General features: G+C 31.5%; 1 protein-coding gene across 15 annotated transcripts in view; it reads left to right on the top strand.

Annotated features, from left to right (window-relative positions):
* Positions 1-7,576: 7,576 nt before the first annotated feature.
* The window catches only part of LOC143047801 (uncharacterized), a 58,973-nt gene continuing 38,684 nt past the window's right edge, over positions 7,577-27,865 (top strand). For 4 of the 15 annotated variants that reach the window (XM_076221075.1, XM_076221072.1, XM_076221064.1 and 1 more), the window contains exons 1-3: positions 20,802-21,053; positions 21,775-22,161; positions 25,208-25,273. In XM_076221075.1, the coding sequence (XP_076077190.1) occupies positions 20,966-21,053; positions 21,775-22,161; positions 25,208-25,273 (541 nt within the window). In that variant the 5' untranslated portion in view covers positions 20,802-20,965. Of the gene's footprint in view, positions 7,701-7,790; positions 7,905-16,451; positions 16,592-20,800; positions 21,054-21,774; positions 22,162-25,207; positions 25,274-27,865 lie in introns of those variants that run through there. The other 11 variants (XM_076221078.1, XM_076221077.1, XM_076221073.1 and 8 more) reach the window with 9 other exon arrangements.

Below are 27,865 nucleotides of genomic sequence, written 5' to 3'. Positions count from 1 at the left end.
ACTTTCCTTCTTGAATTTTCCTCGGAGTTCAGTATTTTTGTGATTTTACATTTTAATATTAACCTGGTCTGAATTCTGATTAGTTGTGCAATGACTTGTTCAGAGTAAGGTTTTTATTTTTAAAGTTATAACAGTTTCAAAACCCCTTGGTACTGAGAATTGCAAAATCTTATTTGTTACTAAAAAGTATAATCACAAAAATACTAAACTCCGGGGAAAATTCAAAACGTAAAGTCCCTTATCAAATGGCAAAATCAAAAGCTCAAACACATCAAACGAATGGACAACAATTGCCATATTCCTGACTTGGTACATGCATTTTCTTATGTGATAAATGGTGGATTAAAACTTATTTTATAGCTACCTGAACTTCTCACTTGTATGACAGTTGCATAAAATTCCAATATAAAAACAGCGTTAATCGGGATGTCCAATGTTCCCTTGGTATTACAGCGTTTAAAGTGACTAGTTCTGATTTGTTTCAAATCAAGAATTCATAAGGAATGACAAAATATTGAAATCACTCGAAGCTTTTGGCGTTAACATTATCTATGAAGCTCTCAAATTTATAATTTTCTTTGAATATTTGTTTCCTTTTATTACCTTCCCGTCATCAAACTAATTAATTGCTTCAAACCTGCATTCAACTTAATATTCAGAAGTCAACTATAATAACAGTTTCACGCGTTTTCAAAATTATTAATTCAAAGATACTTTTAAACCTGGTAAATTCGCTTGAATTTGTTTCAGACTTCCTTATTCTCAGTACTGAGTCAGAGTTTCGGTCGAATCCCCCAAGAATATAGGTTTATCTCCAATCCATGCTTGATGTACAGCCTTTCTTGGAAAACGGAGCGAAGAAGTTTTCTAAACTGTGGCGCCATAAATTTGAAGACGCAATAAAAGACCATAATGTTTTCTTTACCTCAACCTCTGTTTGAAAAAATACTAAAATAAAGGAAACGGTAGTATACCATTTTTCAAAGTCATAAAACGGTTAAAATGAACATACATGGAACATCGATCTTTAAGTTGCTCAATGTAGCTAAATTCATGATTTAGCTCCATTACACATATGTTGTTATCCCGGCAGATAAACCCAAAACGAAATGATTTGTGTATAAATTAACTGCTTGATAAAGGTATTAGGTATTGACAATTTACTTGGCAAATCAACATATACCCCATGGCACTTCCCAAGGAGGAAATCATAAATAATCATAGGTTTGTAACATACTCCGTTGGAACTTAAATAAAGGATGAACTTTGGATCTTCTTCAACTGTATTGGATCAGAAACTGCATAAGTGTCCTTTTTCTGGGTTCTACAAATTCGCGAAACATTTTACCAAATTATGAACATCAATTTTATCGTTTGTGGTTTAAATTCTGTATTTTCGATGCATTTCACATGTGTCTTAAATTGTCAGAATAGTCGAGTTAATTTGCATTTGCCATGGATAAAGTATTGTGTTAGTCCAAATAATAAGAACGCCGTCACATCATTAATTTGATATAGCCATTTAAGACCGTCATTATCATGATTATTTTGACTAGTATTGTGAAAATAATTGTGGTTTTTTTTTTCATCCCGCTCCATGTAATTGTATGAATTTCAAGATTATATATACGTCATTAAAAACTTCACTGTTTGTGGTGTCCAGTGATGTAGGTATTGGGAGATATCCGTTGTTATTCTGTGGGTTACATGCTGTAATTGACTATTATACTATTTAGTTATGCATTTCTATTTCTCTGTGATAAGTGTTCTTGTGTTTGTTTGTATTGTATTACTGTGACGTAGTGTTATGTTTTAAACGATTTTTTTAGTTATGGCCATATAAGCGGTAAGTTTGGCTAACCATAAAAAACAAGTTCAACTCACTTTTTTTTCTGAATATGACCTGTACCAAGTCAGTTATATGACAGTTGTTATCAAATAGTGTGTTTCTATGTACCGTATGTTGACGTTTGTTTTTGTTGCAGTTCAGTGTTTCTATAAATTGTTCCGTTCCTCTAATAGCGGATGTGTTTCCGTCGCTTTTAGTTTATAATCCCGATTTCTATTCCAGTTAATCGACTTTTGAACAGCGGTATTCTACTGTTGTCTTTATTTTTCACAAATCAAAGCCTGTCTTCTAAGTTATTGTGAAACTAATGTTTCAGTTCTAGGCGTGAACCAGATGTGGATACTAAAAGTTTCAAAGATATGTTAGAATACCATAAACTTTTCTACTCTTCAAACAAACATTAACCGTTCCAAATAAAAAAGATAAATTGAAAGAGTTGGTCTTATCACAACAGGAATAAAATAGGATCCATGCAAGTTACAGGTTACAAGTTCAGTATACCCACGACTTAAATCTCTATATAAATCTACCGTCTTTAAAATAGAACAGTGTACCGAGATGAAATTATGTGAAGATGCTTTAATTTGTAGTATATCCAAAGGGCATCCATTAAACTTTTACCTTCTGATTTCAATTGTTTAGTGATTCTGAAATGTATAATAGTGCTAATGATTGTATACGTATTTTATTTTCTATTTTAATGAGGAAGTTATTAATATTACCCTATTTACACCCAGAATAGTACTTAGTATAGATATTGCTCTTTTAAATGCCAGTCATATGACCCTTCTAAAAATTCTACAAGAAAACATGGAGAAGGCTACTGGTATTTGAAAATTTGCAGTCTAATAAAGGGAATAAAATATCTGCCTCTCAATTATGACAAAATTGCATTAAAGGTAATGGGGGAAATGCTTTGGTCAACGTTCCATCTTGTCTTTATAGGGAGGGGGAAAACATCCCTCTGACTCAAACAAAAGTTTTCTAGAGCTGCATGACATTATCGCGATGCTTTATTTCTTGATTAACAACATATTCGTTACGTGTGTTTTCAACAAACAATCGGCATTCCCATGCACACTAACAGTGCTCCTCTTCTTGCCAACGAGTTTCTTTGTTACACGAGGCCGACTTCATACTAAAGTTTCTCAAAAAAGAAATAAACGAAGCTTCAGTATTATGTTTTTAACTTCATATATCGCTTTATATAGATGATGTTTCTCACTAAATAATTCAACATTTGGTGATTATGTTGAACGCATCTATTCAATCGAACTTAAAATAAAGAATACAACAGATACAATGAAATATGCCTCATATCTTGACATAAATAGAAATCGGATATGAGGGTCGGTCTAGAACAAACGAGATGATTTCAATTTTACAATTATGAACTTTCAATTTTTTTGATGCAATTTTTTTTTCTAGCGGCTCACAATAAAGCTCATTCACCAAGAAGTTAAAATCATCCCTTGAAAATATTACAAACGCAACACGAGATGGTTAGCCGTTATGGAATAACTGTTTTAAAGATGACAACGGATATACTCCGATTGTCCTAACCACAATCCCACTATCTTTTTTCTCGGAAGTGACCTGTCGATTAAGACTTGTTCATACTTACATCAGCAACACTGCGGATGCCACATGTACAGCAGGATCTGCTTACCTATATCCTGGTCACGGGAGAAAAGCCAGGTTCTTTCACGTGTGTGTTCGTGTTGTCTAGCCTTTAGTTTTCTATGTTGTGTTTTGTATAATGCTGTTTGTCTTTTAATTATTTTTCTGGTATTTTTAATTTTTTATTATTTTGGTTATTTTATTTTTGCATGGCACAGGTGTAGACTAATTGAAACAAGTCACTACTTTTGTGAATGAGATTTAAGATTTGACATATAACCTCTGTCTACATGTTCCCTAGCCAAGGGTTATGATCCACTCCCCCTGCTCTCCATATGGATCCTTGTATATTTAAAAAAAAAAAAAAGGAAAATGTCTGCTGTTTGGCACTCCAAATACATTCCCAAAAATGCTGTAAGCAGTCGGGGTCGTATTTACGGTCTGAATACTACACTTATGTTCAAACCGTGAGAGCAGTAAGATTTTCTATCATTTCAAAATTCTGCTCTAGACATATCGTATAAAATCTAATTTTATTTACAAAACTCTACTCTTAGTTATTTCTTGTCCGAATTCAACGATTGTGTTACCATTTAATACGAAAATGTCAAAGCAGTTTCTTGTAATAATTTGAAATATCAAGAGTATTTGATTTGTCATGCAGTTACTTCAAGAAAATCACTGTTTTAAAGAAAAAATTGAATTCCCGATGTGTCGTCACGTTTTATAGTCGCCGTCAGCTGAAATTCGTAAGTTAATAGTTTAGATTCTTTTAACCGATAACCGCTACGAATTTCAGCTGACGGCGACTATAGGGTTGGTGTGGTATTTAGGCTGTATCAGCATCAGTGTATTCGTATATCGGTATTTTATGATAAAAATGGTAATACATGGCTATTGTCACATCGTATATATGTTACTTTTTTATATAGGTTAGCCAGTTGGTTTTCCCGTTTGAATTGTTTTACACTAGTAATTTTGGGGCCCTTTATGGCTTATTGTTCGGTGTGAGCCAATGCTCCGTGTTGAATGCCGTACATTGACCTATTATGGTTTACTTTTATAAATTGTTATTTGGATGGAGAGTTGTCTCATTGGCACTCACACCACATCTTCATATATCTACAGAGTGCAACTAATACAAATTACTGCATGAAAATATCTTTTGCGTCTATTCAGTCAGGACTGAAAAAATGACACACATTTTTTTTTTTAATATATGCTTATATATGAAAATAATAATTTACCAGTACTTGTTAATGATATTTCAAACGTAAACACATGTCTCTGATAGAACCGAAGACATTCCACTAATTCTAGTAATGTATTACAACTTTCTTACATCAGTCTGTACGATCATATAATAAAACCAATTCTTTTGTATGATTATGAATTCTGATTCAGCCGCATGTAAGAAAAGAAATGAATATATTTTAGAAACGGTTATTTTATTATGATACTACTGGATTATATGATGCCTATATTTGTAATAAACAGTCACATTTCTCTAACGCCAATACATAGTTTTCCAGTATAGAATTTATGCAAAAAGAGATTCAATTGAAAATAATTACCTAATTTTAATCAAAAACTTAAAACTTAAAAAAATAAACTGCGTGATATTTTTCTTAAATGTTGGAATCATCTAAGTATCAAACAATAAACACCGACAAAACAAACTTGACAATTAATTTCATATAAAGATGGTCTTTTGTTATAATATTGTTGTGGTATATTTTGCCGACGCATGATACTATCGGCACATGCGTATTGTAGTTTTTCGTTTCCAGCTTTTTCAGTATTCGGTTTCTAACCAACGGTATCAACGTACTTTCCTTTTTTCCCTTCTGGCCTGTTTTGCCACCGGGTCATGATACTATTTTTCGTTTTTTTTTCTATCATTTCTTTTGGAAATTGTTCTTGTATACTCCGAAGTTTGTCCCCTTTAATTTAAATCCATTTTTCAAAACAATTTCTTTATCTTTATAGTTGAAATAAATTTTACCAAAATTGGACGATTACCTCTGCAACCTCTTTTTCCCAATCTGTGAACTGTAACGAAGTTGATTTTTTGCCAATGTTTAACTTTAATTTGTTTGATAAACGAATTAAGTGTATATTCTTTGTTTTCTTGCGAGTGAAATTCAATTCCAGTAAAGATTAGGTTAGTTTTCATTGAGCGCCACTTTAGCCCGATAACATCATCTTCAATGTTACGCAATTTGAAATCCAAGTTGTCAATACGATCTTTATTTTGCAATTCTGCAGTTTTCAAATTTGTTATGTTTGAAATGTTTTCTTTACATCTATCCACCACTTTGTGCATTTTAAAAGTGACCAATGTTTTCAATGCTCGTTTCCATTTCAGTGCTCCTTTTCATCACAAACTCTAATTTAAGGGACAAGACGTTTGTGCTTTTTACATGTAAAGCGATAGGACATTTGCATGCGCTTCAAATTACTATGGACATTTGCGCTTTAAATTTCGAGTCACCTGTATAAATTTGACTGGACATTTGCACTTTTATCTTATAGTCGTCTACCTATAATTTTAATAAGAAGTATTTGTTACGAAAATACATTTAACTTATATTTGTCATTAGTACGATAAATGGTCCAGAATACTTCCATGTCCACTATAATGAACAGTTCTATATTCGACTCATCCTGCCATTATTATATTTTTGAAGAGTATCATTGAACAACAGTCAGTGAATTACATTAAGATTCGTTATGTTGATGAACAGGCACCCCTGTCAAGAAGTGAGAAAGAGAAACTTGATTATTTATTTGAAATATGGGCGAAATACCAGTCAGAACACATAACAAGAGCTTAATTTGTTTACTCCTTGGGCTTCAGTTATCAAGCTAAACTGACCTGTAATAACTGTACATGTTTTGTTTTTTTTACAAATTCCCTGCCGTAACATATATAAACTTTAAAACATATATCAATGTGCTATGAATCGATTTTTAAACTTTTAATCATAAAAAAACAAGATCCCAAGTCCAGATGCTAGTCATAAAATCAAATATTGCAAAAGCGCAAATGTCCCATGTAAAAAGCGCAAATGTTCTATGATTTGAAGCGAAGTGTCCAAAATAAAAAGCGAAAATTTCCTATAAAAAAGCGCAAACGTCCCACGCCAAAATTGACTGTTCGCTGAACTCTTTCGGTATATTTCTATAGCACTTGTCAGACCTATAATATTTAGACCAGGGGCGGATCCAGCCATTTTAAAAAAGGGGGGGGGTCCAAACCCAGGATAAAGGGCCCAACCCAGGATAAAGGGGGGGGGGTTCCAACTATATGTCCCCATTCAAATGCATTGATCGGCCAAAAAAAGGGGGGTTCCAACCCCTGGAACCCCCCTCTGGATCCGCCACTGTAGACGATTCTTCCAAATTTTTAAGTGAAAACTTTACTATAATTATGGGGAAAATGGTGATTTTATTGGTAGTACTAAAAGAAGAGGTTTTGGTACTGTTATTTAATATCAATGTTTGTATTTAAAATTTTAATTATGTTTTGGTTCTGATTCTGACCGGCTGAGGCTTATTTTGCCGATATAAAGATATATATTTTATATTGTAATGTCTTATTGTTGACTTAATTACTCAAGTTCAATCATTGTACTTGATTTATATGCTCTTTATGGGCCCTGTAATTTTGAAAATAGAATATTCTTATATTCTTATCCTTATTGAATATTCTATAATATGCTTAGCTAAGTCTAATAGCCTACTAAAAATAAAACTGCCGTTTTAACAGTTTATGGATTTAAGTGCTACAATATTTATCAAAATCGGACCTCAAATCTGAGCCTCAAATAAATTAAGAAATATTTCTTAAGATGTATGCGCTTTTAAATGAAATATACGGGAATGTTCGAGTGGTGAATCATAATATACAGTTATGCATAAGACAAGCAGATTCCAGTTGAGGGCGGCCCGAATCTGTTTATCTAATAAAAAATTCTTGAAAAAACAGCAGAAGTTGAATTTTTCTTTTCCTCGACAGTTGCTGTTTAGTCCCGAATATTTCATTTGGTGTATGGTTTGGTACTTGACAGATGTATATTTTTTGATTTTTTTTTTGATTTTTTTTTTTTTTTTTTTTTTTTGTGTATCAAACGGGAGGTAATTCATTCATGACTAAGTTGCGCAAGTGTGGTGACGTCACCGAATAAAATGGCGGAGATTGCTGAGTCGGAAACCGACAATCAGCCAGGTAAACAAAAATAAACCGTAAAAACTCATATCTAAGACACTACACAAGCCCACAGAGATTAAATGAAGTTTTGCTTATGTATAGGTTCCACCAAATGTGTCCATATTTCATTTGGAATTTTACCAGACGTATTTTTTTTCGCAGGATTCATCGTCTGTCATTGAATCGCAATGGAAAAATATTCTGGACTCGTGACCATACTTGGTAAATAATAAGTAATCTGACACCAGGATGAACTGAGTTCAACACATTTATGCTATTATTCTCGGACAACTCGAAACTGTACTTGTTAACTTGAAATATGCTAGAAAAAACATAAAATTACACTTTAAATACACATTTATTTATTAAAACTGAAGCTAGGCTAAACACATTTGTTTCAATGACAATATCTTACAAAAACTTGAAAAAGTATGGCTCACTTAAAGTCAGTATTCATGCTATCTGACAGGACCAGCAGCCCAGGCTTGTCAAATACTTACTTTGCCTTTTGGGCCTGTAAAAATCATCGGCATTGAGGCCTAGGCCAGAATCCAGGTAATTCTCCCTATGACAATGTCAATGTCCAGGTTTGTCCTTGGTACCTGCTTGAGGGTAATAATGCCCTTTACCGTCAGGTCTCAAATGGTTATTTTCGGCAACCAGTGGCATCAAATTGGTTACTCGTTAAAGTATCCTTATCTTGATTCGTCAGAGGTCTCAAGTTACATTCAATACCGTCATTTTTGGAAAAAAATTTTAACGTGATTATTGCTATTTGTATCGTCTAAAATAAAGTGTACATTTATCGTCATGCACAAAAATTTACCGTTAATGTCATTTGGCATTTTTTTTTTCGTTATAGTCTTGAAGGTACCCACATTTCCATCCTCCTGTTTGCTGCACAGTGTCGATTCACCCTGAAAATTAGTTTTGCTCTACTTGCATAATGTTTATTATTTGAACAGATTATATAATTTCTGAAAATAAAGTTCCTGAAGGTTGTTTAAAAATCGTTATCACTGCTATCGGGTCTGCATGTCCATTCACGCCCAATATTTAAAGAAATATATTTGTAGCAATACACTAACCAAAACATAATTAAAGAGTTTTTCCACAGCCAAAAAAATGTTGTCAGAATCTCGCTTTATTTTGAAACAACGAAGAAACAAATATTTATAGCAATACACTTACTAAAACTCGATTACAAAAATATTAAATACACAAATCAAATAAAAAGGGTGCGAATCTATAGACTGCGGAAGTGAAAGGGGGGAACGTGAATTCCTGTCAAATTGTGTATGCATTATCCAATTATGTGAACTTACAATGTATAAATCAAATTGATCTTCGCTAAGCATGTGGCATTAAGCAGTTAAGAGCAAAGACTGATCGACTTGAGGACTTGGTCAGAATAATGTGCATGGGTAAGGTAATATATGCAGTGTTCTCCCCAGGCCGATATGACGCAGCGCCTTCATAATATTTTCGTAAATCCTGCAGCGTTTTAATTTGCCGCTGTCCCTTAATACTTCATCCCGCAGCGTGTATATTTTCACATTTTCATAATAAATGTTGGTTAAAATTGTGAAGCTGATAATCGCTGAGAGGTTGGTCAGTGTTACGCAATATCTGATAATTAGTTTTACCTGAGCCACGCTAATTTCAGCCTTATAGGACTCTGTTATCATGTAATAGCGTAAATGATCATCAAGAAGATAGATGTTTTTAGAAGAAAGTTTAAAAATTTAAAAACTTTAGTGCAGAAATTGAAGAAATAGATCGCAAATACATTGTATTTGCACATTGTGTGTGTGATTACTTGACCGTTTAAATAACCAATTTTTTCATTGGTCGTGAAGAAGAATCTATTTAAACACGATCAATGAACGTGTTCAATACACGTGATAAATTTGAATACACATTGCTAAAGATATTTAAGATGAAAATTATGAATGAGAGTATTTGAAGTTGAAAAAATTAGAATAAACTTTGATTAACGATAACAAGGAGTGATTTATTTTAATTGAAAGTGAAAAATGTTGCTTGCAAGGTAAATTCGTCTCAAACTGTCATATATTTAGAAATAAAATGATCTTTGAACATCGATCGTGAATCCGTGCGGGAAATATGTGCAATCAACACACAGCTGCAGCTTCTGTATAATGTCCCCAGTAAATACTTTGAATGGTCTTAACTTTTACAAAGTTTCATTTATATCTACCTGCCAAAGATAGGTTTTAACAATAATGCACATGGAAGCGTAAATAAATGTCAAACTACGGAAAATGGTCAGCTGTTCATTAAAATATTTTTGTTTTAAAAAGTTGTATATCAAATATCTTAACCATATTCGATTTTATTAATTCTGAATGCACATGCTCTCTGCAAATAACAAAGGGTGAATTCTCAGCAAAAGGCAGATGATGAAAGTAGAAGTATTTTTTTCAGACCAATAACTTCTAATGAAAAGGGAAATACACCTCCGATCCGTCTACACTCAGCAGTCAGTATTTATTGCTTCCCCTAATCCCAACCGAGCTAAAGTTTTAGCGAGTGATAAAAGTAAGCACCATGTTTCTGGTTTCAGTGACAAGTGACTGACTGAGTTTCCATGGCTTAGAAATGTTAAAGGGGGTATAAGCAAAAGTTATTGTGAGAGGGGGTTTTCAACTCCTAAAGAGGATAAAGACAAAGTTGAGGAATAGACTGTCCAACAAAATAACACTATCTTGAAACAATATCACTAGAAGGAGTAGAGAGTACAAAGATGAATATTTTTATTTTGACATCTTTAATGGACTAAATATAAATAACTTTTGTGTTTAAATCAATTTATTTCATATATTATTGTAATTCATTAATACTTTGCATTATTAAACACACAACACAAAGCATTATAACTCATATTGCATGTCATTATTTATGACTGATTGATTCAGATCACAAAACTTCACTATAAAAAGGAGTTATGCGTCCTTGAATTTTGCGCCTTAGAAAAATCCTGGGGAGAACACTGATATGTCTTCCTGAGGACTGTAATCTTATGAACAAGCACATTAAAAATTGGAATTTTCACTCGGTGAAATTGTTGTCTTAGTTCTTAACTACATGTACCTCTACCATTTTTATGAGAAAAGTGCATAATTTTTTTTGGGAAATTGGTCAGTTTTGAATGAGCATTGATTGCACTCAAACAAAACTTTAAGAAGACTTGTGAATTTTCATTTCCCCCTTTTTTGAGATTAATCAAAGAGTTTGGCAAACACTTTGTAGAGGAAAACAACACTTTCAATTAAAAAAATATTCAAAGTGAACTTGAGTGTGACATCTTGAAAACCTCCCAACATATCACATTTATTTTAATAAAAGAACAAATGATTAACAAATATATTATACAATTCTGAATCGTCTTGGCGTGGTTAACTTTATAATTTCCATCAAATATTTCAAACAGCGAATTTGAGCCATTAAAATTTGCAGAAATGGTATATAAGAAAGGTCATTTATTAAGATCAAATGTTCGGCATGTGCATCATTATGATCATTTTATGCGCATTTTTTAAACATGTTAAAGATCTAAAATATAGCACCTTCCATAATATGGGTTCAGTCAGTCTAAAAGTGAATTTGCGTTTGGTGTACTTTAGCTTAAATTTATCATATACACGGAAAAGGAGTAGGGGCAATAAGACCCTTATTTGGCCCAAAAATTACTGCAAATTTAAAAGTTATCATATGTATTCTTAATAATTGAATACCGTACTACAGTACAAGGTACTCAGAGAAACAAAACAAATTTGACATTGAACAAGTTTCCATGGCAACAAAACATGATTTATTTTGCATATTTTGTCAAATTTCATGATTTTCCTTGTTTTTCGACAAATTTTATGTATATCTTAGATTGAAAAAGTATGTGCGCACCCAAGAAACAACTTTATATTTGGTGGGATCATGACAATAGTAATAATAAAGCTTCTGTTAAATTATTTTGTTGTTTCTTGCCTGCGCACGATGTTTCCATAACAGAAATAAAGATGTAAAACTGCATACAATCTGTATTTTTCATCGTTTTTTTTTAAATAAAACATATTATGACGTAATTGTGACGTCATCAGGTAAAAATCTTTATTTTTTTCTTTTATATTTCTTGAACATATGCATTTCTAAACATCATGTGCCAATTTGAAATAGATATCAACCATTCATTTTTGTTGGGCCAAATCTAGGCCTTAATGCCCCTACTCCTTTAACACAAGTACATGTATTTCTAGTCTTGATTGCAATTAATCAATGAAATATTTACAAATACAAGAAGAACTATAAAAAACTGTATAGTTCATTTTGTGCATGTCAAGTTATGTGACATTTTTTTCTTTTCTTTCAGAGGATATGTACACTTTTAGAAAATTAGTTAATTTGGTATATAAAAACACTTAATGACTGTGTTGTTCAGTATAATAAAACATCTAATGACTGGTTGTGCGGGTAATAGCAAGTTTGTTGTCCCCTTCGCATACCAAGTATTGCTCTCGGCTTTGCCTAGCGCAATAGTTGGTATCTCAGGGACAACAAAGTTGCTATTACCCTCACACCCAGTCAATAGGTGTATACTGTTGCAGATTAAAAAAGATCTACTGTAAGCTATTATTATCAAGAACCAATCTTGTTTTATCGTGTTTAATTGATATATTGCCTCTATTTACAAAGATCTAAAGACGGTATTTTAACAAATTTTAGGGAGGTTTAAATTTAAAGCAATCAGTAGTTAACCCAGTGTTCCAGAAATACAAAGTTGTTTGAATTGCCTGTTATTGTAACAAAACATTATGTGACTTTTAAAGTTTATAAAAATTAACTTTCATTAGTTTTCAGGATAAAACATATGGCTTGACTAAAACAGGCTCTGACAAAGTCTCGTGCTTTAAGTTTCTAGCAAAATTTTCTACCCCTGAAACAAAAAAAGAATGCTTGTCTTTAGAATTTCCTGATGTAGTGTTGAATTTTTTTGTCAGAACACCAGTGGCGATTCCCGGAGTTGTAACCCCCATTTTTTTTGGACGATCTATGCACTTGAATTGGGACATATGGCTGGAACCCTCCCCCCCCCCCCCCCTTTTTCTCCTTGGTTTGGAACCCCGATTTTGAAAGTGATTGATGACTGAATCAGCCCCCTGTTACTCTACATGTACATGTATTTTGACCTTCAGTACCTTAAACTTTCAAGAAATAGAAAATGTTGAGTGTCCAAAACTACATGATTTATGAAAACAAACATAATCCATACATCCATCCGTATAAACCATTGGAAATCAATACCATCAGTTTCTTCGCAGCAGGATTTTAAAAATGGCTTTTATTCCTATCTATAATCAGTTATCAATTCTTATTCAACACTGTCATTTCTATTTCATACCTTGTAGTGATGGAATTCTCTTTAATTAGAGTTGAACATGATCAATTTCTTTTATGGCGGATGACCGGTGATTTTGAGTTATTTATAGAGGTTAGGTTCAGGTAAATCAGTAAATAAGTTGTAATATATATATCCATGTAGTTTTCACCTTTGAGACTTTTTTCTTGATACAGGTGAGAATTTTCTATTCCAAATGGATTATACATGATGTTTTTATTTTTGGGACTTGTGTTTTATATGTTGGATAGTTATGTTAGCTGTCAGGTTATTTTGACATGGTTAACTGTTTGAATATTATCTGTCCTTCATCAGGGTGACCAAGTCTAAATGCTATTGGTATAGATCAGTGAGTACTGTTTGAAGTTTTAAAGTTGTTTATAGATGGTGATAACTTCATATACATCATGTACATGTCAGATATACATTGTAGATGATCTTTGTGAAATAAGAGTTGATAAATATACATGTAAGTCCAAAAGAAATAATATGTGTGTTTCCTACATGTGCAATGTATTTTATTTGAAAAAAAATAGGGTAGGTAGGTAGAGATTTTTTTTCTCATTTTACCATATTTTTTACATTGAGTCTATACTATGGGAAGAACACTGTCTTTAGCAGTGCTTATTGAAAAAAATAATTTTTGGGGAGGTAGGCAATTTTTTAGCTTAAAAAATAGGGAGGGTATGGTAATAGGAAACACACATCTTTCTTATTTGGCCTATAGAAGCATATGAAACTACATTCTGTATGTGCTGTTCCAAATAAGCCTGTAATTTTTTTTGGAATACATAAAAATTTGTTGTTCGTTTATTATTTTGCAACAAAATTGTTTGAATTGTTTTACTTTTTGTCCTGTCAATTGCAAGGCCTTCTATACATTGTAACTTGCTATGGGCTTACATGTTCATGTTACGATGTAGCTCAATATTGGAAGGCCATACAAAATGACCTATATGTATATACATGTACATGTAACGCTGCACATTCTGCAAAGATGTTTTTTTCTGCTTTTCTGCAGGCAATTACATTTTGTGCATGCAGCTGGATCTCAGATTAATTATCAAATAATGGTGTTTGTAACAGTACATGCAGTAGGAGGGAAAAGGAAAGGCAATGTGTTATGTTTTAAACTTATATTCTCTCTCTCGTATCTGACAGAAGTCAGTGACAAAATTCAAACTTTTGAGAAAACTTTTGAGAAACTTTTCAACCAAAGGTAAAAAAGGGATACATTTGTTGCCATTTTCTTAGTTTTCATAATAATATATGTGGATTCAGGGGATGGTTTGAAGAGCCCCTGCTTTTCGGGAAACATTTGGTTGATTTTATAGGGTATCATTGAAGTATGACTGGCCCCCCCTTTTTTTATGTTATTCAGCCTGCCCCCCTTCCCTATAAAAAGTTCTGGATCCACCACTGGTTTTCCTGTTTTTGACAGTATTTTTTGACAAGATTAGAAGAAAAAGTGTAAGGTAATCTGATGAAATGTTATCTTGACCATCAAAGTTTTCTTGAAACTTGAATGAACTTACATGCAGATGGGAATTATTTCCATTACCTGATCATTCTGATCAGAATTCAGAATAATAATTATTCAATATTGTTCACCTATCAATACTTTTTTCCTTTAATGCACACAAAAAGTAGTGATATGGTTCTGATTTATTTTTATTATACAACCGCAAAAATGTTTTGGTCGTATATATTGGTATGACGTCGTCGTCCGAAGACATTTGGTTTTCGCACTATAACTTTAGTATAAGTAAACAGAAATCTATGAAATTTTAACATAAGGTTTATGACCACAAAAGGAAGGTTGGGATTGATTTTGGGAGTTTTGGGCCCAACAGTTTAAGAATTAGGGGCCAAAAAAAAGGTCCCAAATAAGCATTTTTCTTTGTTCTTGCACAATAATTTTAGTATTAGTGAATAGAAATCTATGAAATTTAAACACAATGTTTATGACCACAAAAGGAAGGTTGGGATTGATTTTGGGAGTTTTGGTCCCAACAGTTTAGGAATAAGGGGCCAAAAGGGGCCAAAATTAAACTTTGTTTGATTTCATCAAAAAATGAATTATTGGTATTCTTTGATATATATGCCAAATCTAACCGTGTATTTAGATTCTTAACTTTTGGTCCGGTTTTAAAATTGGTCTACATTAAGGTCCAAAGGGTCCAAAATTAAAAATTGAATTGAATTCTTGGGGTTCTTTGATATGCTGAATCTAAAATACTAAACATGTACTTAGATTATTGATTATGGGCCCAGTTTTCAAGTTGGTCCAAACAGGGGTCCAAAATTAAACTTTGTTTGATTTCAACAAAAATTGAATATATGGGATTCTTCAATATGCTGAATCTAACCATGTATTTAGATTTTTAATATTTGGGCCCGGTTATCAAATTGGTCCACATTGAGGTCTAAAGGGTATAAAATTGAACATTATTTGATTACATCAAAAATTGAATTCTAGGGTTCTATGATATGCTGGATCTAATTACATGTCTTTATATTTTGGATATATATTGGAACATGATAGGTAAATGTCCAATTTAAAATTTTTAAGTTTTTAAGTTTAAGTTCTTAGACCACATTCATTCTGTGTCAGAAACCTATGTTGTGTCAACTATTTAATCACAATCCAAATTCAGAGCTGTATCAAGCTTAAATGTTGTGTCCATACTTACTCCAACTGTTCAGGGTTTCGACCTTTGCCGTCGTATAAAGCTGCGCCCTGTGGAGCATTTGGTTCAGCTTAGTGCTAGTGTATTTGTCAGCTGTAATATTAGTGTGTACCTGGTCCTGTTGTTCATAATTGGGACTAGCTTTGGATTTTTAAACACTTGCATGTATATAAATGATACATGTACACATGGTACATCATCGATGATGTACATGTATTGCTGATCTTTGATTTGGCTGACTGATTCCCATTATTCAAAAATATTTTGTTAACTTCATTCAAGTCTTCCTCCATTGAAAGATAAGTGTTTGTAATTTAAAGTATATCAGAAACATTCCAACATGGTACATGTATTTAATTTTCTGTCCCAGTTAATCTTTAATATTCAATTATAAAAATATTATGATAAGATCTGACATAAACATGATAAGTAATCCACAAGTTTGATATAAGGTTAGATTTCACTGTCTTGTTTTATTATGATCAGATCTTTGGTATACATTGAATATGATTATTGCTGTACCTAGCAGTACAGGTTGGAATGTTGCCCTCTGGTCATGTTATTGTCGTCACATTTCACTCAATTTAAAGAAATCAACATTCATGGTCTATTTCCCTGTATCCCTGTTTAATAGATATCATTACCCATCCTAATCACCAGGTAGTGTTTGTATCCGCCTCTTTATATTTACAATTGAATGGTTTTCTAGTACTAGATGCATGTGTTTGTTTGTCTTTGGAACAATATTGGATTTTCGTAACTTGGAGGACGTGACTTGATAATCATGGTTCTGTGTAAAATATCAGGTAAATTACGTTGTATTTTTCAATTTTATTTCATTTTTTTGTTGATCTTTGAATAAGGTTATAAACATGTAATTTAATTAAATTACAATAAATTTGTAAAAAAAAAAATAACAGTACATGTACCTGAGTGATGGGGATGATTGTTTTGAAGTACAGATGTTTGTATCTTGCATACATGTACATGTCTTGTACAAGCAAGTTCAAGGATTTTACGCATGAGTCATACACGGGGACAAAATTTTCTCAAAGCTTCATTTAAATTGCTGTAATTTCTGTCAGAATGAGAACATTATTCCAATACAATTGTTACAATAGTTTAACACTCTCATTACTTTATCAGAATCAAACCAATCTTTTTAGTTCTCTTGTAGCAAGTCATAATACTCTACTCTGTTCATTATTGTAACATGTCAGCATTCCAGTTGAAGTGAAATATTTCCACACAATCCTCAGTGTACATGTATACATGTACATATATTTTCAGAAACAACATGTACATGTTCTTGATTGACTGGTTATATAATGGGTCATAAAATTCAATCACCTAGTCAATCAGTTGATGTTCATACTGTAAACCTGTATCTTTCTGTTGTTCTTTTTTCAATTTGGGGTTTACAAATGCTAAATATTTCACTTTCAACCACTTACTATCATTCAAATTTGAATGTACTACATTATAGTCATGATAATATTATTTATACCTCTACTGAGAACTCATTGAGTTAATGTTATACTGTAAGGACCTTGACTGTTCATAATTTTTGTTGCTTATGTTACTTAGCTTTTCTAAAAAGAATAATTTTAAATTTGGTCATGCTGTACATTGTATATATATACCAGTATATGTCATGCATGTCTGAACCTTTACCCGGTATATACACTAGTGTAGGTGAGTTGGTACTGTGCAAGCAATTTTAGAAGGTACCTTCTGTTTATCAATACTTTGATGTTCTGTTTCGATGTGAGCCAAAGCTCTGTGTTGAAGTCAGTACTTTGACCTATAATGGTTTACTCATATAAATTGTGAATTGAATGGAGAGTTGTCTCATTGGCACTCGTACCATATCTTCTAATTTCTATGCATTAAACCCACTAAAGAACAGACCGTTTAAATTATAGTACTTCTCAATGTTCCCAGAATGTAGATAGAGGAATATTAAAGTTTTGATCCAGCACTTGAGTGCTGAGTTGTACCATCTGATTCAGTCTTAAGCCTATAGCTATTTATCTATGATTACAATTCATAAGGAGTTAATTTGCCTGTTTCTAATAATGAAAGACTTTACTTTTACTTTATCGCTGATCTCTATGTACATACTTTATACTTTGAAATGGTCACGTCACAATTATGTTATAAACATAAATATATATTTCAATGAAGGTTTGGTTTACATTCATGTAGACATGTAGATAGATAAATATATCCTTAATTTAAATTCAGGTATTTGTATTGTTATTGTCATCGTGTAATTTGTATGATACACCCCCAGATCATCTTCCCATATCTCATTCAGGTGGAATAATCAGTTCATATTCATACCTATATTTGTATTGTAGCTCAATGAATAAGGTTTATGAACTATCCCATTATAAGGACTGTGCTTTTTATTGTTGACCTGGTTTAGAAAAACATTCGATATCTTAGTAAATATAGTAGCCTGAGTAGAATACCAGAGAAAAGAATTGGTGATTTCTCTTGTCATACTTGTAAAGGGTCGACATGTAGAGAAATTTCAGAATTCATTGAATTTGCCTTGAATTAAGTTTCAAGAAAAAAAATATCAATTAATTTTCTATATAAATATATTCCTGTATAATTGACATGATTGACAATACTCCCTGACCTGGTATAATTCTAACACATGCATATGTCATGTATGTATGGACAGTCCACAGGCTATTAAAGTTTTAAGAAAATTTTAAACAGCACAAATATTGCCACAAAATTTCTGACAACCTCTTTATTAAAAAAAAAGTAATTATAATCAAACAAAAATGAACAAAAACAAGATATGTTGTATTAGTGTTATCAATAAATTCTGGGCTATTAAAATTGTCTTGAATAAATACAAAAATGTCTTTTCCTTTTAAACATGTTAAATCATGCTTTGCACCTCAATTTTGATTGCTTAAACTGGTCTTGCACAGAACTTACCAGTAGGTTAGCATTGGAACAGGTGTGTCATGGCCAGGTCTTTTGAATTCTAGCAACAAGGTTATTTGGTGATGCTTGTATAGATCGATGAGCATTGTCACCGTGTTCTGTTGTACGCCCTTGATCATCAATTGAATAATTATTTTTCAGAAAGAATTATACAAATTATAGCAGATTTATAAAAGTATAATAAACACTTATTCATATACATAGAAAGATTGCAACAGTTGGCGTGTATTTCTCATAAAATCGAACGATATAATCAATTGTATATTGTCACAAAGTGGTAGCAGGTTTTACCTAAGTCTCTCGAACAGTGTCGGGGACTAATTGGATTTCATTTGCCGGTAAAGCTGTTGATAAAATTTTCGTTATTTTCAATTGTGGTTGTGATTTACTCATTTCTCTCCTTTTCTGGTGGAATTTTAAGATGAAATTTTCTACTTTCCGATGGATGTTTATTTGTACAGAACACTGTACATTGACGGACGGAAATTTGGTCGATACAAGATGGTATGTACTAAATATGGTATGTACAACCAATAGCTTGTTTGTCATACTTGAACATGTTCCATATATAGCTACACATGGATAATTGCTTCTTATATATAGTCTGCCTAAGTCTTAGAAAATATGGGGTCTGTAAAGTGGACAGAAATTATGTGCCTTATATAGATATATAGCTGATCCAATGACAAACTAGTGTAGCCATTTTACAATGTATTTAAACCTTTTAAAGTAAGTTCATGAGTATTGCTTTAAATTTTACAAGATGCCATGTTAAACCACCTATAAATTAAATAAAATTAAGATTTAGACTGGTTTATCACGTGTTTCGATAATTCCAAAAAAAACATTGATTTCTTTAACACTTAAGTGTGATACATTTATAGATATATTATAATTGATCAGTTAATCAAATGACATAAAACTGGATACAATATCCAAACTAAGTTATCTAGTGCAAAAATATATGTAAGCATGGAGAAACAGATTGGATATACATGTATAGACAATGATAGATATATAAGTTATGCATAATTTGTTTTGTATCATGATTCATGAACATGATGAAGTTAGAAAAATATATTGTATATTCACTATATGAGAGCAAATATTTGTATGCATTGCAATTGAAGAGTAACAAAAAAAATAAAAAATTCTTATCTTGCACAAACATTTTCTGATGAACTATCAGAAATTGCTATTTTGCCTAGATGCAGTTTTTTTTTGTACACAATGTTTGTTTCTGTTCAGAAATCAGGGAAAAGACCAGGTTGTAACATTGAGCTTTAGAGAACCATTTTAGCGCTGATGTGTGTGTGTTTTGTGAGACAAGATGGGAGGGGGTAACAGGGGTTGCTTGATTTTTTTATGCAACAGTTGTCTTTTGCCTAAATCTAAGGACTAGGAAAGATGATGTCCGGGTTTTTTATTTCCAATAAAAGTATTATTTATATGATATGGAAAGGAGTCAGTGCCTTATAGTTCTAATCTTTATTCCAATTCCATACTTAGAATCTAACCTTTGAATTAATTATGCAAAATGTGTTTGTAAAAGGAAGGAAATAATAGATATTGTTGACAAATGTTTTGAATAAATCACTTCTGGTAATTACTCAATATTTGATCTTATTTCTAATTGAGCATAATAATTTATTACTTCATATTGCCTAGAATATGGTGTTATAATTATAGGCTTATAATCACCTATTATTTCTACCTGAAGGCACCAAATAAATACAATGCATTGATTGGATGGCAGATTGAGGGGATAACCAGCATTATTTCTTTGTTAAGGATGTGATTAGTATTTTATGTATTGATTTACTTGGGGCTGTCTTTTGTCTCAATTGAAAATGGTGAAAGGATCAGATTAAGTACTTATTTTAATTAACCTACTGCTAGGCATGTCTCTATTAAGATTTGAGTAATAGTACTGCCTAGTGGGGAGTAATTATGGGTACCACACCTATATAAATAAAGCACATGTTGAAAATTATATTTGTATACTTATTGTACGTCTGACATGTATCCATCAAAATTCTAACAATTTGCATTTATACATGTATTAGAAACTACTGAAAATTAAGTTATATGAAGTAACGTTAATCCGTTAGACTTAGACTACTTTTGCTGTCTGGTGGTTGCCATCACTTCTGATTATTCTGCCATTTAAAGAGAAGAACAGACTTTATTATCTTAAGCTGATCAGTAGCATGGCTTTACTATGTTGTTGGACAGGAATAAAACTATTTCCACCAAAGTCCAGAATGAAATTACAACATAGAAGAAGATATTCTGAAAGTAGGTTTTGTTATGATGGGGGAATGGTCAGTTTGTCTCATTTTTGTTTCAGTGGTATATACATCATGTATCCTGTATCTCCTTGTAATCCAAGTGTTTATAAGCTTTTCATCTGACATGGGAAATGTCTTCACCCTTGTAATCCTAAGGTTTATTTCCTTCACTTTTCATTATGCAAGTTTATTGAAATCCATACATAGAAGTTAAAAGAATAAATAGTTTCTGTAACCTTAGACCAATTTGAATTTAGGTGAATTTTAAATGATTGATCATGCATACATGTATTAGCATTGATCAATTGATGCATTGGTCACCCAGTTTATTAAACCAGAATATTGTTGTGTATAACAGAAAAGTGTAAGCTTGTTATTCAAGTCTTTTCCCAAAATGTAAATATCAATATTTGGTCATGATTGTATATGCTTGTTCAAGTTGTGTGAAAATGGTTGACTTTTTCAGGATCCAATTGTTACAACTTTACATATATTTGGTCTCAATGTTTGTGATCTTTTGAATCAGTGTCAGGTATACAATATTATTGTATACATGATTTAATTTACTCACATCAGGTTATTTATTTATTTAAAATCATGTATATGTAGGCAAGTAAGTTCTAGGGAGGTCAATATGCATTAATTTTTCATACTGATTATATATATCATTTATTAATTATGATTTATAAAACTATTATTAATAATATGAGTTTAATTTTATTTTTCAGATCTTCACAATGGACAAACTAATACACAATTTTTAACAAAAAATGGAGAAAAAATGGATGTAGACAGCAAAACGGATTCCATGGAAACAGAAAATATGGTTAAGAGTAAAGTCCTGTCAGCTGGACCTGAAGGAGATAGTATTGAAACAATTGGCAATGGTCCGAAATATGACGATATTAAAATCTCCAAAGACGGTGATAATTTTGTGAATATTGACACTGTGAAAAAGCCGTTTTCTGATTTTATACATTTGGATAATATGTCGGCAATGTCTGGTGACAGTGGCGGAATACAGGATACACACTCCATAGCCAGTATGACAGCATCTGGAACAAGTTCTAGTAATAAAAGTCCAAATCATAAAGCAGACACTGACAAAGAAAAAGGTGGGTATTGAATGGTTAGGGGTTTGTTCAATATTGTTCTTTGATCTGGAATATAGTATTTTTATTTTGGTTATCCTGAAAAAGAAAAAAGGTAATTAAAATCAACAAACTAAGTAGTATATTATTTCTTTTTGAAACCTCTTTATATCATTTTGAATTGTAGGCAATGTAGCTTTTAAACTATTAAACCAATTCAAAGAAAATGCAGCTTCATTGAGGTAATCACATTCTGGACATCAACTTAATGATGGAAATTAATTTGGCATTGATCATGACCATACAATAGTTTGTATGTTTGAAATGATGATTTTTTTTAATTTACATGTGAAAACAGTTGACAAATATTATTGACATTATCATACTACATGTACTTGTACTATCCCACCACTACTTATATTATTTCGATCACCAGTTTTTCTGTGTCAATATTTGTTACTGTAAAACTTTTGATGAAGCCTTTAACAATATAGAAACCATTTCATTAATGGCTTGTAACTTACTGCCTTTCGTGTCAAGAAGCACTTTCTGAATTTAAATGGTCTTGTTTTTATTTACACATTATCACATATTTAAAATTGATAATCTAACCCATTGATATTCTAACCATATCTGAATACAAACAATAAGGGCTCTGTACATACGATAGTGTCCGATATTAATTTAATGGTCAAATGGTCAGCATTTTTCAAGGAGCTTTAAAATTTCACAAGCATTAAAAGTCATAAAGTGGAAAGATCATATAAAAGATTTAAATATGGTGTAAATTTATAACTTTACACAGCTGTGAACAAGAATTTTGATCAGATTAATTAATTAATCGGTTAATTACATGTAGGTCAAGAATAGCTTTCAGTTGTTCATTCAAGAGTAAAAAGTGGTCTGTATTGTATTGCTCTTACGAGGACTACCACAGTGCTGTTGATTTATAAGTATAAGTAAAGGCTAAAGCTGACTTTTCTGGTATCTTCACTTTTAACATAAAGTAGTATAGCCCATTCCTTGAAAAAATCTTGAGAAGACTATACAGTTTAATGAAAAGACTGTTAAACTATAAAAGGAATTTCTGTACTATTTTTATCAGTTTAGAATGTGTACATTTTATATGTGGCAAGTTACATGCAGTAACAAAATGAACAGGGGAACATTAACTTTGAGATTTTTATTATGTCCATTTAAACTCCAGCATATGCTGAACTTGCATTATTACATAAGTTTAATCAAAAAATTATTAGAAGTGGTTTTTGATAGGATTTTGTAACATCTGGACGTGAACATATTTATATTGGTGAATTCATTAAATACAAATATCACATAATGGATGATTGTATACATATTATGCAACAGATTTGATAATCATTGATCTCTTAAATTCAGTGGCAAATATTTCACATGTGTTTCATTGAACTCGTGTATTTCTGGGTTTTGTCTTGAAACCAAATTTATATCTAATCCATACAATGTATATGAGAAAAGAACCAAGACCTTGCAGACAAACCAGATTTGAAAAATATTGAGGTGTCTATAAAGATTGGGTTTATAATTTGTTAATGGGAAAGTCTTTCAAATTAAAGATTTGAATTATTTTAATAGATGACCCATAGGTTAAATGATTAGAAGAATATTCTGAATTGTGTAATCAACTTCTGTCAAAGTAATTGGGCTCAAAAGTTATAGCTTTGGTTTTCCTCTTTTCACAATAATTTGGATCTGATGTATGAAATTCAGCATTATACTTCGCTTAAATTATTATTTCTCTCTGGGATTCTATTAGAAGTCAATATTTTCATCTTTGTAGTGTTATGTTTTGAAATATTGATTTTTCCATGCTAAATATTGATTAGATGAACCCAAATTCCGTAAGACCATGTACATGATGTACAAATACATGTATTACGACACTTCCTGTATTATCATGTTACATCACTGACCATCAAATACATGTAGGTCACAAACCTGTCAGATACATGTTACATACCTACACGTTAAAAAAAGCTAAGGAAAGGGACATGATCCTGGGGCACCTGTCAAAGTGATATTTTATTATACAATTACAATAAAATACAACCTATGAGGGACTTATTATGGCCATATCTACATTAAATCTATAACTAAGTGATTAAGGGCGGCATAAGGCTATAAGAATAACTGTTGTTAGCTCTTTTAACTGTCACTCACAAATAATTTGTCCAGATTCGTGTGTTCATTGCTCTCTATATATATTTTTATTCTATATATAGAATCTTGTGTAATAGAAGAATAGAACAATTATTCATTGACATTTAATAGTAAAAAAATCATCTACATGTATATATAGGAAAAGATCTATATGTGCTATTATAAAAATGATTTTTATTGTAAACAAATATACACGTAAACAATGAAATAGCTACAAATGTAGCAGTTTAGCACAGTTCTAAGCTATTACATGGATATAAGAATCATAAGATACATGTCATGTTCTATTTTTTAGCACTGACACTTGTTACTTAATACACTTATTAGTTTCTTTGATCTCTCTTTTTATCTAGGTCTTTTGGGTACAAGTTTTGTAGCCCATGTAAAAGTCAAATTAAGGCTGTACACTTATGACTGTTTATGCATTTCCAAGTTTCTGAACATACTTACATGTATATTAACATGTGCCATTTTTACATATATGTATAAGGCATGATTCCATCTTATTAATGTTATTTATAATCATATCTAATTCCATACAGTAACATTGCATAATGAATTAATTCCTAAATTGAATGGCTTTTAGTAAATGTATGCTAGCTAGGTCATAGATATTAATTTAGGACTTAAAAAGAACATTTGATATAAGATATAGTCGGTTAAGAGCTCTAGGTATTACTATATATACATCATGTACATAGCTCATGTTTACCTTGTTGAATTGTACATATCATGCCTGACTCTAAATAAAATTTACTTACTTACTTACTTACTACAAATGTATATAGTATTGATTGAAATGTTTACATTTTTTCACAAATTTTCGATGTTGTTTTATTTGATTGTTGCTTTATTTTGTGTGTTTCTCCAGGCCAAATTTTAGTTTCTGCTGGAAGATCAGACATGATCAATCTAAATGGAAAGGTTTTAGCTATAGGCAAGTAAATTTTTAAAGGTCAACATTATTGTAGTGTTCTCTATAAGTCTTCAGAATCATTTTGTTCTCTTGTCTAAGAAAAGCATGAATGAGTGAGTACACATTACCAGAGTTTCGCCATTTTATAATTTTTTCTTTGCTTTTCATTCCAAATTTACACCTTAGTTTCACATTATAAAAAAAAAAAGAAATGGCAAATTACAGCTTCAAAAAGTGAGAAATTTTGAATTCCTTATTTTAGAAAATGTTTCCTATACACTTGAGCTATACTTGTTCATGCTATAATTAGGCGGCACCAATTTGTAGTGGGGCATGAGGTTTTTATCTCTTGTCACGTTTGTCACACATGTATATATATATGTAGCAGTAGTATTCATCTGTACTTTCCAGTATCATACTACACATTGTATCTGTATTTAGACATTTTTCTTTAATTGAGTATACAAATTTTGCCATCATCACAATCAATGTTCAAAACTTCAAACTGGTATATATATATGGTTATCTTTTGAAAATAAAATTGAGTATGGAAATGGGGAATGTGTCAAAGAGACAACAACCCTACCATAGAGCTGACAACAAAGTTTTTGATGTATCAAAAGATAGACATTTCACATTACCAAGGGTAATAGAAAATGGTTTTGAAGGAATATCCTATGATAGAAAGAACAGAAGTTTAGGGTTTCAATTTAAGATCTTGTTGTGTACATGGCACATATATAGAATTCATAGAAATCATGAGATAAAATTTGATAACCTCACAATGGGATTTCAAAAATTCATTCAACTTAAATATGATATGACTTTCTAAACAGAATTGGTTTCTTAGTCTGCTTTTTCAAAAAATGTAGAACTAATTAAGGTAGCTATAGACCGGACACATATATATTTAAACAAGAGTATGGTCAGATCGATTTTACATGTAGTTCACACTAGAAATGATAAAATCAATCTTCATTTATATCATTAAATGATACTAGTTTCAAAGTTCTGTAGAATGTGATGTTGGCATTATTATTTTCTGTACATGTTTTGTAAAATTTGTCTTCCAATACTCCCACTTTTATCCATTGATTCTGAAGACTTGTGTTGTCCTTTACAAATTCTACTATGATTTGCATGCTTTCTCCTCAGCTGCTAGTTCTGTGTTGTCATAGCTTAATGGCAGATATTTGCATGCTCTGCTGACTATCACGTTTGTTTAATTTGTTCAGCTTGATCTTCTATTCTTTTGATGCAAATTTAATGATGCTTTTTTCAGCTTTACATTGATGATTTGAAATAATTATGAAGATAAGATATTGACTTTTAGACTTGAGGGAAAAACAAACATTTGACAAGCTTACTTGATGTAACCTTATTCTTTTGATCTTTGGACTAATGTGTGAATAAAAGTAAACATGTATTGACAATGAGATGGCAACCATGTAACATGTTTATTATTAATTGTCAAATAATTTTGCCAAAAAAATTTCCATTCTATTTTTGGTATTTGTAGAAGAATAATTCACACGTTTATTTATATAATTATAATTTATCATATATATATAGCTAGCTTTATTTAATATTCACCGAGCAGTCTGTAAAAATGCCTCAAAATCAGATTTTTAACAATCTAATTAAAATTAAATCCTTTCATTGCTCCCTTTTCTGATGTGTCATGCATCATCAGAACGGGAGCAATTAAAGGATTTATTTTTAATTAGATTGGATTTCTAACATCAGTAATTAATCAGAAGAAGATTTATAAAAAAAATAGCAGCTCTATATATGTGTGACTTTGCATAAGTATGCACAGGCTTGCTGCTTCTGTCAATGAGTGCTTCATGTTCACATTTGCTTAAAACATGGTGTAGGACCTACACTGTAAGTAGTATAAGGTGCACAGCTTCTTATAGTTTATTATACAGAATAATATATTGTTTGGCAGCTACTTTATAGAAGTCAATCATATAATTTGGTATTAGGATACATCTAGGAACATATAGTAGCATCCCACTCAAAATTAAGTTTTTAAGTCGGAAATCAGATCACAGATTTACCATACTGACTAATATGTGACCTGCAATATTATTACTTGGTGTTATGAATTGCATCTTGCCCCCGGAAATAAGTTAGTATAGCAACATTCTACAAGAAAGGGAATTTGAACCCTCATTTTACAATTCACTGACTTGTATCAAGTTTTACAACTTATTTCATATGTCAAATACAAAGTCTACACTTATATGTCCTTTTTGTGCTTATTAAACCATATGTGGGGTCATGTCAAGCTTTGAAAACGTAATTTATACAAAAATGTAACTTATGTTTTGTATTTAAATTTTGATATTTTATGAAGTACACTTTCAAGAAGTATAGATACAGCAATTGAATGCAATTAAGAAAGGAAAGACGCTTATTAAAATTATTATTTTTAAGTACAATATTAGATTATTTACAAACGAAAGTGAACCAACGCCTGGTGAGTCTGTAGTACGGTAGAGTCCATAAAGTATTAGATTATGCACTTCCCCCTTAAATTTTCTAATTACATATATTTGTTAGTAAAATTGGGTTTATTATATACATTTGCATTGGTTGACCTTGCTG

Source organism: Mytilus galloprovincialis, chromosome 10, assembly GCF_965363235.1.
Source record: "Mytilus galloprovincialis chromosome 10, xbMytGall1.hap1.1, whole genome shotgun sequence".
In the NCBI taxonomy this organism is placed as follows: Eukaryota; Metazoa; Mollusca; class Bivalvia; order Mytilida; family Mytilidae; genus Mytilus; species Mytilus galloprovincialis.
This window is presented reverse-complemented; position numbering and strand designations above follow the sequence as displayed.